The 15,191-nt window shown below is 43.6% G+C and overlaps 1 protein-coding gene across 3 annotated transcripts in view; it reads right to left on the minus strand.

Moving 5' to 3' along the window:
• The window catches only part of RNF157 (ring finger protein 157), a 494,906-nt gene that overhangs the window by 387,643 nt on the left and 92,072 nt on the right, over positions 1 to 15,191 (minus strand). For all 3 annotated transcript variants that reach the window (XM_069200214.1, XM_069200215.1, XM_069200216.1), the window contains exon 4: positions 3,553 to 3,699. In XM_069200214.1, the coding sequence (XP_069056315.1) occupies positions 3,553 to 3,699 (147 nt within the window). The remainder of the gene's footprint in view (positions 1 to 3,552; positions 3,700 to 15,191) is intronic.

The following is a 15,191-nucleotide window of genomic DNA, read 5'->3' on the forward strand; positions in this document are numbered from 1 at the left end:
AAAGACCTCACAAGAAATCTAGGGATCATCTTAGACGACAAGTCTCAATATAACAGCTCAAGTCAACGCAGTGTGTATCGCCTGCTTCCACATCCTATGCAAGCTGTAAAAGATCTTCAAATGGTTGCTTCAGAACACCATATGGATCGTCATACAAACACTCATCACCAGCAAGCTGGACCACAGAAACACTCTCTACGCTGGAATCTTCAAACAACACATACACAAGACTCATGACCATCCAGAGCACTGTCACCAGGATTCATACTTGACCTCCTAAGATGCACCCACATCACACCGCACCTCAGGAAGCTTCACTGGCTCCCCATTCACAAGTGCAGCCCATTCAAACTTCTCATGCACACATACAAAGCCCAACACAACATAGGACCAAAATACTTTAACAGCCACATACACTTTCAACAGCCCACCAGACACCTATGCTCTGCCTCACTCTCACTTGCACACACTAACTGCATCTGCAAAAGCAAAACTGGAGGTCACTCATTCGCTACATCGCACCCAGGACATGGAACGACCACCCTCAACACATCACAGACTCCTCCTCAGTCCTTTGAGATCCACAAGCAGCTAAAGACCTGGCTCTTCGTTTAGCACCTTGGGGAACATGTATCTACACTTGCCCAAGAGCCTGCATACCCTCTCTGGTGATTAGTACGCTATACAAATCCACATAACATAATGTAATATAAGGATCTCAACCTTTGGAAATCTAGCTGGAAGAGAGAGCATGAAATCCTTCCAATAACTAAACTAGGAATACAGACTAAAAGACTCAGGGGGTCATTCTGACTTTGGCGGGCGGCGGAGGCCGCCCGCCAAAGTCCCGCCGTCAGAATACCGCTGCGCGGTCAAAAGACCGCCGCTGTAATTCTGAGTTTCCCGCTGGGCTGGCGGGCGACCGCCAGAAGGCCGCCCGCCAGCCCAGCGGGAAACCCCCTTCCATGAGGATGCCGGCTCCGAATGGAGCCGGCGGAGTGGAAGGGGTGCGACGGGTGCAGTTGCACCCGTCGCGATTTTCAGTGTCTGCTTGGCAGACACTGAAAATCTTGGTGGGACCCTGTTGGGGTGCCCCTGCAGTGCCCATGCCATTGGCATGGGCACTGCAGGGCCCCCAGGGGCCCCACGACACCCGTTACCGCCAGCCAGGTTCTGGCGGTCAAAACCGCCAGAGCCAGGCTGGCGGTAAGGGGGTCGGAATCCCCATGGCGGCGCTGCAGGATTCCCTAGGGCGGCGGGAAACCGGCGGGACACCGCCGGTTTCCCGTTTCTGACCGCGGCTGTACCGCCGCAGTCAGAATGCCCAAGGATGCACCGCCAGCCTGTTGGCGGTGCATCCGCGGTCCCCGGCCCTGGCGGTTTTTACCGCCAGGGTTGTAATGACCCCCTCAGTGGTTTAGATATATACAGATCCAACACACCACGAGTATGGAGTGTGTCCCGTGCTGCAGTCCCTTAGACCAGAGCATATGATACTCCTGGAGGGAATTCCCTCTTAAGCTATATCATACACTTACCGCATGCTCATAAACAACGGATCTGCGCCCCCTTAGAATCAAATGGGAAGCAGATGTGGACCCCTTGGAGGGTGGGGACTGGGTGGCAGCCCAATGCACCCAAGGGAAGTGGCAATAAAAACAAGCTTCAAAATATACAGCTAAAGTCACACATAGGGTTTATTATCACTGAAAACAGCTATTTAAAATGGGCAGGGCATAATCACCAAACTGTCTGCGATGTGGAGGGTGGGTGGCTTCCTTCTTTCACACGATTTAGGACTGCCCCCTTATAGTACTATGCTGGCGTGCAGTAACCTCCAGATTAGCATCCATACTGGGAGCGCAGGTGCCTTTCACCGCCTACTTTCTAGGAAACAGCTTATTTTCTGCTCGCTGGGATTCTTGTGAAACAAGACAGTGCAAAAGACTGGGGCACCCCCACTTCTACCACACTGAGTCAATAGGACACTAGCACAACACACTGCATGGAGGCGGAGAGTGCGGTATACATTTCAAGGGGCTGCCAAAACAAATTCCACAAACTGTGGGGTCCTGGCGCAACTACTAATGGTCTGAAATGGGAATCCATTTGAATACTTCAACAAGAGGAGGGAATAACCAAGAGACAAAGGACCCCCACATCTCACCAGGATCCTAGCCTGACTGTGGAGGAGATGGGGAGAGCCGAGGGCTGCGACGGAGGTCAGGTTCCTTCCCACCAACATTCTCAGCTGGAGTTATGCAATACCTCATTACGAAAGACCTTTGTACCTTTGTGAAACGCATGCAAATTGTACTCAGTGGCAAGATACTTGCTGGAACTGTACAAGGAAAAAAACAATAAAAGCAGTTTACAAAAAATCATAACTAAGTTTTCCTTAGGGTGGATGAGGCTGACACAGAGCTTAAGAAAACGGGGAAGCTTTGTGGTCCCTGTTCAATTTGTGCCTTTCAAGGGTTAGTCTGGATAACTATTATTCAGTCATCTGTCTCCTTAAAATGCTCTGAAGGACACATCATCTTGTATCTTTGGAAGACGGGTTAATGACTGCAAGAACTATAACTGGCACAAACATTGATTATGCAATGTTTATTAGCTGAGACATCTAAAGCCAATGTCAACAAGTTGCACGTCCTTCAGAATGCTGCAGCGAGAGCAGTCAAGGAAGTTCTGAATTACGTATGGCTCATGTAATTGAAGCCAGTCAACAATTGCACTGAGTCCAGTTGCCTCTCTAATCACAATTATGGTACTTAATCTTACACATAACGCATTTTACAATAACGTCCCTGAATGTCCAAAGAAAGGAATTTTCTGAAGACAGCTTTGAAATCAGCACACAAATATTTGATGGTGACCCTTAAGAATGAATTAAAAAGGCTAGAGATAAATCCTTCTCAGCTACTACCAGCACATTGTGGAATACTCTACCAGAAGATCTGACACTTTCACAACAGCTTCTACCATTCCCAAAGCTCTAAAGAACCATCTGTCGGAGTAATCCTGTTTTCTATGCCTAGCTTCAGTGCTAAGTCACTTTTAGGAGTTTGTTGCACTCTAAAGATTTTTTTGCTACTGCTGTTGAGCATGGAGGAGAGGAAGATGGGGAGTTAGAAGAGAAGAGAATTGAGGATGGTGCTTCTGGGGGAAGGAGAAAGAAGAGGAAAAGGGAGGAAAAAGAAGGAGAAAGGGAGGAGAAGGGAAAAGAAAGGGAACAAGAAGAGGGAGGGCGACAGGTGGAGAAAAGAAGGAAGAAGTGGAGGAACAAAGGAGGAGTAGGATGAAAGGAGGATGAGGGATGAAAGAGGGGAGGAGGAACTGGAAGGATAGAAGAAGAGTGATAAGCAATTAAGGGAGGAGAAGGAAGAGACAAGAAGGAGCAGGACACAACCAAAGTTATCCTGTGGAGAACCACTTTGCCTGCCTTTGCCTCAAATCATAAGTATGTCCAACTGTGTACTGTAAAGGTATGCATGAAGCAAAGTCAATCACTCTAATAATCACTCCTCTCATCTCCTGATGTACACATACCTTGCTACTCCGTTCTGGAAGTCCTCTGTAGCCTGGTAATAAATGGTGATAGCCACACGAGCATCTGTGTCAAAGGTGAACTCCACATTGTACGAAACCTTTGCCTTGCTCAGGTCTTCACCAGGTGACTTCACTTCCTCACTGCACCTACAAAACAGAAGAACAGAAACCGGTATTTTCTACAATCAAAATTCTCCTCCATGGAAATCTTTTTCAGACTGAAAGTAAGGCCCTGGATCACCTTCCAAATGTTCTAGATTATAGACAACTGGATGCTATAGTCCCGTTATAGATGACAAAAGGGGAAGTCCTAGTTGTTTGTAAATGTCACCAAAACTCAAGAGATGGCACTATGGTACTTTAATAAATATTACACGTTACACATGTCTTAGGTGACAAGTAAAAAAAATATTTTAATTTGTCTTAGATTTCTATTGGTTAAAGTCCACATTTCTAAAGAATGAGGAGATTTCCATGAATCATATTAAATAAGTGACAAGTATAGCATCCTTCTTAATTGTGGGTTGAGAAATCACTTACTTTTATATGCAAACATAAGGTAAACGCGTCATGATCAAAAATATCCACTCAAAAGCTTGAAACTAAAGCCCATTTGAAAGCAGCCCTAAAGTCTGAATGTCAAATCAGCCACCCAAAACATAATATACGGGGTCTTCAAGGCTCAGGAGTGCTCAATAACACACATATGTTCCCTTTAGTCACATCATTGTTAATCTGGCATTACATTCTACTGCTACCTCTATCCATACCTGACTGATGAATGGTTTTTAGGTTGTGAACCATAAAGCACCATCAATAACATATCTGCAACTGGAATCATAAAAAAAACTGGGCTTATTGATAAAGGGTGATCTGATGCTTAACCCACAGCCCAAGCAGACCTTGAAGAATTTGCTGCTTTGAACTAGGATAAAGAATATCGTTCTACTATTATGCTTCTGCAAGAAAGTGAATTAGTAATTGAGCTGGATGGATTGTAGTCCACAACCAGTAACAACATCACTAACCTGTTAGGTCCAGACAATGGTTTCAATAATTTAAAGTTGAGGTCAACCCGTGGTAGCTATTGCACAGAGCAGACAGTCTTATCCTAATGAAAACGTTTAAAGCATTTAGAAGTACCAAAACAGTCGAAAATTCAATCACATACCACAATAAATATCCCATTCCAATTTTAAACAATAGAGTAAAATTTAATTAATAAAATGAAACCAAAACAACAAAACTCCAGTAAGAGCAACTAGAAATGATTTTTTAAATATTTCAGAGAAAAACAGCAAGAAAAAAGTAGAGCGCCAATCCTTAATCACAGGTGACCGGAACGTATGCTCTATTTCAAGCCAACTGCTGGAGTGTGGGTCAGATATGCCAAACAGGTTCATTCAAGTCAAAGTTGAAAGCGAGCAGTCTCTAAAATGGAGATCAAAATGCTTCAGCAGGGCAAGGATACAGACTGCATCAGAGGAAGTCCTCTTGAAGCTAGATAGCCATTGAACGAGGACCAGCTGAAGTCGTAAGCTTTTGGCAGGAATAGCTCAGAGCAGGAAAAGTTCTAATTTCACATCCAGAGAGGTCCACTCGTCAGCCAGATACTTTTTGTGCATTCTACCAGTTAAGATTTATTTGTTCGGACTTAGTCTCATTTTTGGAGTTCAGAATCCTCCACCATGGCAAAGGTGTATTTTGAAATATATCAATAAAAAGTATACACAGTTCCACTAGAAAGAACATGCTCCTATAGTTCTAGAGTCCCTGAGGATCAAACATTCTTTGAGCAAGAGCCCTCACTCACCAGTTGCTTCATCATTGGGCTATGCTCCTCGTCAGCCAGGCACTGCAATGCCTGACGGGCCACACAAGGGGGCTCTTTGCTGGATATCTTTTTTGAAGACAGATAGTAGCCAGTCAATGTGTGAGCTAATGTAGGATTGGTATGAAAAAAGTGCTGTTAAAAATGACTAGAGGTGAAGAGCATTTTATTGAGCCTGATGTGGAATGACAGTCTCAGGCTTCAGAACTGGTTTCAGTTGTCTCCCTTTTAATGTCATTTCCAGGCTGCTCTCTAGATGCAGCCTTCACGCAAAGTGATAGTACTCAAGCAGGTAGTAATGGGGCTGGCTCCATGCAGTTGTATCCAAACTATGGGCATAATGAGGTGTGATTTATCTGCACCTGGGTGCCCATGACCTTCTTGAAGCAGTAATGAGAGACAGTGAAAAGAGCCTAAAAGCATCCTCACCATGAATAAAAGAAGTTGCAGTTCCACCGTTCACCCCTAATATCTACCAAATGGCAGTGCTCAGGAAAAACTAATCAGCAGCCTTCTGCTAACAAGGCTATCATACAATTTCTATTGGGAGCCCTCTCTCCAGTCCTCCTCACTTCAATGTCTCTATTCCCTAGCTACAGTAATGCAGGCAATACACTTTCACTGTCTGAAGTATCCTCCCCCTTCATCTTGTGTCATGCTAAACCAGGTGCATCCAAAATGGATCCCATAGACCAAAGTAGTCAGACCCAACTCTGGGTTTCACATAACAGCAGCGTTTTACAAAGAAGGGTTAGTAGACAGTTCTCACTGACACAGAGAAAAAAAGTCTGATCGCACTACAGATTCACAAAACATGATATGCTGCCACCACTGCATTACGTAATGTACCGAAGGCAAGGGCAGAAGTCCACTGCCTATTAGCAGTGCTCTTTGTATCCCTCCAGATCGCAGGACGGATCCTAGACCTCACATAGCCAGGGGAAAGGCTGGACTTCTGTGCTCATTTTAGGTTAGTGTGATACCAGGGCCAAAATAAAAGTCAGGATACGAGTTTCACCTGCAGTCAGGAACTCGAGGCAGAGGTACATGTCCCTTTACCATGCAGTGCACACTCAGATTTGCTATGTTTTGCCACTCTTCCTGGTAAGTGGCAAAGCTTTCCCCTAATTGTTGTGGGTGACAGTGATGGTGTAGAAGGAAATCTATATTTAGCAGATGCAGCTTACTTTCTTGACTTGAACAATAATTGCTGGCCTCGACTCCCTTTAACTGTATCTTTTCATTCAATTTAGGCTTTGTGAGCAGGTGGTGCTGTAATGACTGACCGGGGAGGCGATCAAAATGCTGGTGGTGCTAGTGTCTGAAGCTGAGAAATGCCTTCCTCACAGGGCTCCTCCTTTCAAGATAAAAACCCCGGGTTTCATTTTCATCAGGTAACCCAAATAGTAGTCTCTAAAAAATAAGGGGAATTCATAATTTTATGTTGTGTGTTAAGTTTCAGACCGGCTAGCCTATGTTAGGAAGATCTAAGCATGGATATTTCACAAAATTAACTGTACACAGATCCCTTAGCCAGTGACCATCTAAGCTAGATAGAAGGATGCCCTCATTCAGAACCTACCAATAGGGATGGGGTGGATTTTGGTCAAGCAGCGCTTGACCTTATGAAGGAGGCCTACATTGTTTGCCTATGTGAAGATTAACTGAATTTGTTGGGCCAGGCTCAAACAAACTTTTCATTACTGAATCAAACAGATACCAATATAATCTGTGGCTTTGGAAAAAAAACAACAGTGGTGTAAAGTTTCAATTTCATGACAGGCCAGCCATGTGCACCATAAAACCGGATGCCTAATTTCATAGCACCTCGATGTAGGACCACAGGATGTGGTCAATTTGTCCTCAGCAGAGGTTTTAAATGGTGGCTTAAATGGAGAAGTAGTTATTTTTGTTCATTTACTTGTATAAATATCTTGTGTACATAAAGGGTTCGTGGCTCCGAAACAAAGCACCTCAACACTTCTGCAACAGTCCGTCAGCCAGTATAGACTACAGGCAGTGAAAGATGCCACACAACAACCAGGTCCTCAAGTTCCTTTGGAAGTAGAAACCATGGTGCCCTAGTCACAAAGAAAAGGAATTACACAATAACTTCTCCACTCCTAACATCAGTAACAGTACTTTTTATAAAAAAATAAAAATAAAAGCACCAGTCTCCTGAGACTAGTGCACTGTGTAACATGAAAAAAATCAAAATCTCAGATCGTTGTACCAGAATCATGCCATTTATTGAAAGATGGACGGCATTTTTTGAATGCTACCTCTATTCATATCAAACATAGTATTTTGAGGCCAAAGGAAAGGAACAGAAGGAAAAGGAAAGCACACCACTGCATTAATATTGGTGCCATCCCCTCAAGAGGCACCAGGGGTGGACAACAGCATTTATTGTTGATTGAGGAGACCAGGTATTAAATCCTTCATCCAATAGAGAGTTTCAGCCTTTTGAATACTTTTCAGTTTCATTTTAAACTTGCCAGGGAAAACTTCAGACTTTGTTCCAGTGTGTCTACCAAATTACAGGTGAGCACAAATCTTTGACCACTGGTCCTTTTTTATATGACACTTATTGAAAGGCACAATGAACTTCCATCCTCTGGAAAGGTAAAATTTGAAGGATTCACTCCTATCCTCAAGTCAACTGATAAATATCTTGATTGCACTGTAGAGCCATCCGTTTCTACTTTGTACCTCACATCAATAGCATGCCAACGTCTTACTCCACACTCTCAAACAATTAAGAGAAATTATCCCCAATGACCAACTCAAAACAGCAGTCTACGTCCTAGTATTCTCTCGTATTGACTTAGACAAATCTATTCCAGTAGGGGCTCCCCACTGAAAGACACTCCATTCTTCCACGGGACTAGTGAATTCTTCAATAAAATGTAGCTATATTTCATCCATCCTACATGAACTCCAATGGCTATTATTTAAAGCCAGGATATACTTCAAACTGTGCTGCCTCACACATACAATTGCATTCCAGCAACCCACCATATCTCTTTGCACTGTTAACCATCTCAGAATGTCAAAGAAAACTTTGAAAAAATAATCACCTCAGAATCTATGTTTTTAGATTAAAGACCCCATTCTCCCGGAACAGATCCTTCTCTGGAACCACAAGTTATGGGCTGTTGCTAACTTGTTCAATGGATCGCATCTGTGTTTTCTGTATATCACCTCAATGCTTAAGGGTGCAACTGGCTATAGAAGAATATTGAATAAGTATTGTCACTGCAAAGGGCTACAAAAAATAAAAATCAACCATGTTAGTTTAGTAGAAGACAATCCCTGACCCACTGAACTCTAGAATGGAATCTATAACATGCCAAAAGAGATAATAGACTATTTGGGAGGGGGCGGTCTCCTGTATGATGTTACCAACAAGCACCCCAAAGCTAATTTATCCAAGAGTGTGTTTCTGAAGTGTTTTTTGACAAGTGTGGCCTCAATACACAAAGTTATCATGCATGTACACAGAGGACAGATTTAGCTATGATTTTGAGACCCAAAAAAGAGCTCTGTGTTCCTAAGGCGAAACATCCATGTCCTCCGTACTATAGTCAGCTTGCCACATTATACAATACTGGCAGCTGTAACAGCCGGTTAATCGATAATGACAGGGCAGAGTGTTTTTTGTTTTTTTACTTGTTGCTTTATGAAGGGGGTGAGCGGTCTACTGGCCTTTCCAGTACACATGTTGTGCCCAATCTTATGTAACCAGTTCCTTCTCTACATTCCATGTACATGGATGGGGCGTAAGAATATAAAACTGGTCTGCACAGTAAGAGTTCAAGGAGTGTGCGTTTTATAACCATGAGCTTAGTGGAATCCATATTCCATGCTCACTGAAAACATGCTGCACAGTATGGAGGTTGTATTGACAGCAAAGAGTGTGTGGTCTAGAACCATGAGATTAGTGGAATCAATCATCAATTCTCACTGAAAACATGCTGCACAAAAAGAAGGTTGTATTGACAGCAGGCCTGAAACCTTTATAAATAGTCAGATGCCAAGGTGTGGAAGGGATTAAGACAGCGTCCGCTTTAGATGTGCAGAGGCAGCCTTTTTCTATATCCTGCCCTTTTGTCCTTTACAGTGTTACCACAATTTGAATGGTGTAGGGAGTGTTGAGTCTGGAGGCAGCCTCCTCCTTAGAAGTTCAGGTTTAGCATTCTGATTAGGTCTGCCCTTTCGCAACCCTGGAGTTGCTGCCTCTGATAGATGTGCGGTGTTACAGCTTCTTTCCTCTTTGTGCCTTTCATTTGGGTTTTGCCTGTGGAGATTCCCAGCCTTATCACATCCTGACCACCATCACCTGAAGCTAAAGTGTGGCAGATTGTTCTGATAATAGATACACAAAGTGGCAGAAAAGCCTAAATCTAGCATCATGGGTACACCCAGATAACACACGTACTCCCCGTCTTTAAGACTAAACGCCAGATCAGGTTTCAGGACTTCTCACTGCCCTATGTATGTAACATTCTGCATAGTATTGGAGAATTGTCTGAGCTCCAAGGCTGGTGGTTTTGACAGGCAGCCTACCAGTCATGCCTGGTAGCTGCCTGTCAAACCCACCCACTGGTACATCACCTGAAGAATTCAGCAACAATCTCCTGGAAATACTACTGGTCTGCTTTGAAAGGGGATCTGCCATGCCTGTTAAGAAAGGGGTGTTGAAGGTAACCCGGTAGAAGGAGTTTACACAGAAGTGAAGCCCAGCTGTAAGCCACCTGATAAAGAAGCTGCACAGAGAAGCAGACGGACCATAAAAACTAAAGTGGGACTGTACCAGTGCTGCAGGGAGGCTGCCCCATGTATGACCCTGGTCACCCCAACATAGACACTTGGGTATGGTAAGGCTGTCACTGTGTCCTACTGGAGCCCTGATTACATAGACCCACTCATGCTCTGACCAGAAACTGGATGCCCACAACCGGAAACATCAGGATAATTTACACCATAGAGTCGGAACTAAAAGTATAGCTGCCTTTAATTCAACCCAAACTCAGCGCAGCTCCCAAGGTGTTCACAAAAAGGGTCTCAGTAATGCTATCCCTTTTCTGTATGCAGTGTGTGCACGCCTGTGCCATTACCTCAACAACTGCTAAAACTGCACAGATCCCACAGAACACAGCCACAGACCTATAGTTAGCGTGCAACACTGTTCACAACTTGGGTTTTTCTATAAACATCAGCAAGTCCAGGCTAGTGCCCTGCCACATACTTCAGTTCACAGCAGGGGTGCTGCAAACGTCTCTGAGTTTGGGTGCTAAATCCCACCAGAAAGAGAACAGACACTGAAGCAAACAGTTACCCATTTCAGATCAATACCGCACCCCCCCTCTGTATAGCGGTTTTAGATGCTCCATAGTCTTAATGCTTCTGGTAACCATTCAATTCCACTGGCTGATCTAGCAAAATGAGACTTGCAAAACAAACTACAAGAGTGAGGCTTTCACAGGAAAGCCTCAACTCATAAAATAATCTAGACTCTCGGATACCTTGAGGTACTCAACCACTCCAAAGTTAAATCCTTTCTGTGACTTCTTGTTTACATTACACTGTTAACCATGTCCTCTCTGTACTGCTGGAGAGCCCACTGTCAAAGTGTGAATACTCACAGCCTGCTGTCAACCCAAGGGAGGACACTCCACATAAATAAAGTGAAGCTGAAGGTGATATTTCTGGGACTGAAGTCACTACTTCTCACAAGAACAGTTACCAGTACCCAAAAGGAAAACACAAGTGCAGTGTTAAATTCGAGTATGCAGGTAGGAGCGTGTCAATTAGGTGTGCAGCTGTGGGACTAGGTCCTTCAATTCGATACCTTTGCTGAGACTTCTTTTTCCCCATCCAAACGGAAGGTGATAATCTCTCTAGGAGCCATGCCAAAGTGAACAATATCAACAACACTAGCAAGATGAAGATAAGATCCTGGTAGGAGTTATTGCCAAAGCAGACTTCTCTGTTTTTAGGTAATGAAGCAGCCAAAGATACAGACATTTCTTCCTGAGGTGGTGTTTGGCTTGCTGCGGACTGCCTCTTTCCTCCACCCTTACTACCACAGAGTCATCTGAGAGGCCCGTAGGACCCCTACTGCCTCAAAATCTCAATTTGCCTAGAGACAATGGCGATCCCAAAGCCTTCCATCCTGCCTTGACTTCAGTCTTTTCTATAACATCACACTATGGCTGTAAATGCAATAGTTTTTTTTTTTTCTTCTAAAAATTGTCACAAACATGATCTCCGATTTTGGTGCACTCCTTCAGCAGCAGATTCATATGGACAAGTAGAAAAAGTTACTTACATTCAGGAATAATGTATCTAGTGGATACTGATCTTTTTGTAGATTCCTCACCTTACGAGTATCTGCCATGAGCCACACTGGATCTGGAAACTTTCTCCAAAAATAGCGTTCCAGTGGCACAAGGCCTGCCCAGGATGTAACTACATTTGGTCATATAATGCATCAGCTAGCACGCTTGCATCAGCTGAAGTACTTTTCCTGTGCCACATCAAGGTGTGTAGAGAGGAAGCAAGACCAAATAAACGGCAACAACAATAACTAGACAACACACTGGGATCTTATTAAAAACGCCACTCAGAGGCAGAGGGAAAGCAGTGAGGAATCTGCAGGAAGATTTAAGATCAACCAGATATATAATTTCAGAAGGTAAGTTATTTATACTAGTGATGTTTATTCTTCCTGTATATTCCTCATTTTAAGAACGGGTCCCAAAGCAGTACCCTCTGGTAGGTGGGATTGAGAAACGATTATTAACCAAATAAGTCAGGAAAAACAGCCTTGGCCAAGTATCCATCACTGTGTACATAAGCTGTGAGAAATTAATGCTTAGCAAAAATGGAAGAATAACAGCATGACACAAAGTGGATATTAATGTGAAGGCTAACCCAATATTAGAACATTCACTTTGGCACCAGCGAAGCTCAGCAGGAGCTCCTCATTTATTCTGTCCCCTCATGAGTGGTCAATAGAATATTGCTTACCGGGGTGGAGTCTATAGTCCAGTCTACATAGCTGATTCTACCTTATAGTAAAGGGAGGTAGGGGAGAGGAAGGATTAAAGACTGATGGATTGATCCATGTAAAAGGCAAGCAACTTTTTGCAAGGCAAGGCACGAAAGCAGTTTATCACTAGTAGATTAATTGGGCAACGGTGCATTGGTTTGTACAGACATGCAGTGAGGAACGTGGGAGTGAATTCAAATCCCACTGAGAACAATAAATGGAGTGGAAGGAAAAAAGTAAACCTAACCTGACAGAAGGGCAACTTAAATGAAGATGGTTGGTCTGGGAGGCATACGAAAGCAGAAAGGGCAATTAAATAGCACCTGCCAAGAAATACTGAGTAGCATAGAACATCTGAGCGACAGGACCAGAGGGGACTCAAACTTTATAACTCACACTACTCAACAAACTTATTCCAGCAGCCCACATAAATGGATTTTTTGGTAAGTTTCCAGGCAGCCAAGTGGACGTCTGACATTTCTCCAATCTTGTAAGGAGGACAAGGATTTAAACACTATCTAGCACTGCACACATAAAGGTCAACTTCTGCATGGGGATGAGGTGAGACTTCTAGGTATCTGATAATCAAGCCCACTTAGTCATGGTGCACAGAAGGTGTTCCATAACTAGCCCACAGGGTCCTGCCTTTACTAGCCAGTTGTCCAAGTATGGAAATACATAGATTCCTGACCTCCTAAGTGATACCTCCTCATCCACCAAAACGTTGGTAATCACCTGCAGTGTGGATAACAAATGCTGCTATCCTACATTAAACCTCAGGCAGCACATCACAGCATGTAGATTTTGAAGATGCAACTATGTGTTCTGGCGTTTCAGGTACATCTGCCAATGCCCTGCAATGAAGGCAACAGCACCTAGATCAAGGATAGCATTTTGAACTTGTCCTGCCAAATGAACGTATTCAAGAGGCAGAGGTCCTGGGTGGGCTCAAGAATATGTCTGTTTGGGAACAGAGAAGCAAATGGAGTAAATTCCTATGCTGCTTCTTTCTGCCAAAGGCACTACCTCTATGGCCCCTTTGTGCAGCAGGGCAAGAAATTCAGTGTTCACGATCAAAGCGTGCCATGAAGCACATCCAGGTGGAAGGATGGTAGCCTGGAGAGGAAGACAGTAAGGGTAAAGGCACTGCTCTTACGAATAAGTTGAATAGCCCAGCAATTGTTACCATCTCTCAACTGCTGGATACCCTTCACTCACAGGAAGCTAGTGGCATAAGGGGGTGGGGGGGGATAAAAGATGTTTTGAGGTAGCAGAGCCAGCAGAATATGGCGGGGAATAAAGCTGCAGTTTTTAATGATAGTATATCTGGATCCACCCCTGCCACAAATGGAGTAATACATCTGCTGGGGGTGACTGGATTGGTTGCAACAGCCTTTGCTGACAGGCCTGTTGTGCCTTGGAGAAGTCCCAAATCACAACCAGCTCCAAAGACCAAGAAGAAACCAATACCAGTGAACACTGTAAAACCTCTAAATAGTCCCGGAACAGGATCACTTCCTTGAGGAAGAAGACATCTCTTTCCTGTGGTGCTTTTCTGAGTGATTATTCCATGTCAAGAAGCGATTTGGAGGTATTTCTAGGAGCTTTGGCCAAAAATAAACTGGCCTCCCATTCTCTGACTGGCTTTGGATACTTCAAGGAATAGAAGTCACAGGTCCTTTGATTGTGGTCGAAGACAAAACATCACATGTAGAGGTCATGCAGATCTGACAAACAAACCTTTTAACAGCATATGCAATAGGGTTCAAACCCAAAACATAAGGAGATATCTGACCTAGCAACTGTTATAAGTGGAATATTTGCATCAATGAGGTGCGAAATAACAGGATCTTTTTCCAGTTGGTGCCCTATATGTCCGATGTCACACCCTCGGCAAGCAATGTGGCTGGCGCTGCATGATGCCACATAGCAGCAATGGGGAGGTCATTGCTGTAAAAAGTTTCCACATCTAGCCTGGCACCTAGAGGATATTCATAACCTGAAGAATTTACAAATAAAAGTATCCATAAGATGGCCAGTTGGCACGATTTGTATTTGTTTATTTAGTTTTCTTCTACAGTGCGGTGCTCTAACACCCGTGGGTATTTAGAAGGCCGTGTTCAACTACCCCCTGCCATAAGCAGACAATTCAAAACTAGAAGACTAATGATGCACCGGGCCTTTTGGAGTTTTTTTGAGCTTCAGAAGTCAAAGCTCGGTTTTAATTTTCTTTAAAGATAGTCTGAATATTATTATTTTTTTTAAGTTGTATTCATTTCTTTAATTAATAAAAGGTTTCTGGAATCCTCCAGACATATGCAGCATAATCCAAGGTTATGAAAATGATTATGATCTCTTGAAAGAACAATGCAGCAAGCTAAAGAGCGGAGTCAGTAATTACTTCAAAACCAGGCTCTACTTTCATAGCCAAACCATGAATTTGGGGTAGCTCTATCAAGACAGATAGCCCAATGTGCAACAATTCTGCTAATGCACTTAAAAATCCAGAACAAGTCTAATTGTTTCTGCTCCAGTGGTGAGAACCCTACTGGCAGAGATTTTAAGATTAATAAAAACACTATACCTTAATGCTATTGGTCATACATTCACAGCTCTGTCAGTACACCTCACCGGTGACCTGCATTGGTACCCAACAAACTATGTTAACATGATCACAATGATTTGGGTTAAAGTCATGTATATTATTACCACATTTTAACCGCAGTACCACTCTCCATTCCAGTTACAAAA

This window comes from Pleurodeles waltl, chromosome 7, assembly GCF_031143425.1.
Source record: "Pleurodeles waltl isolate 20211129_DDA chromosome 7, aPleWal1.hap1.20221129, whole genome shotgun sequence".
Taxonomy (NCBI): domain Eukaryota; kingdom Metazoa; phylum Chordata; class Amphibia; order Caudata; family Salamandridae; genus Pleurodeles; species Pleurodeles waltl.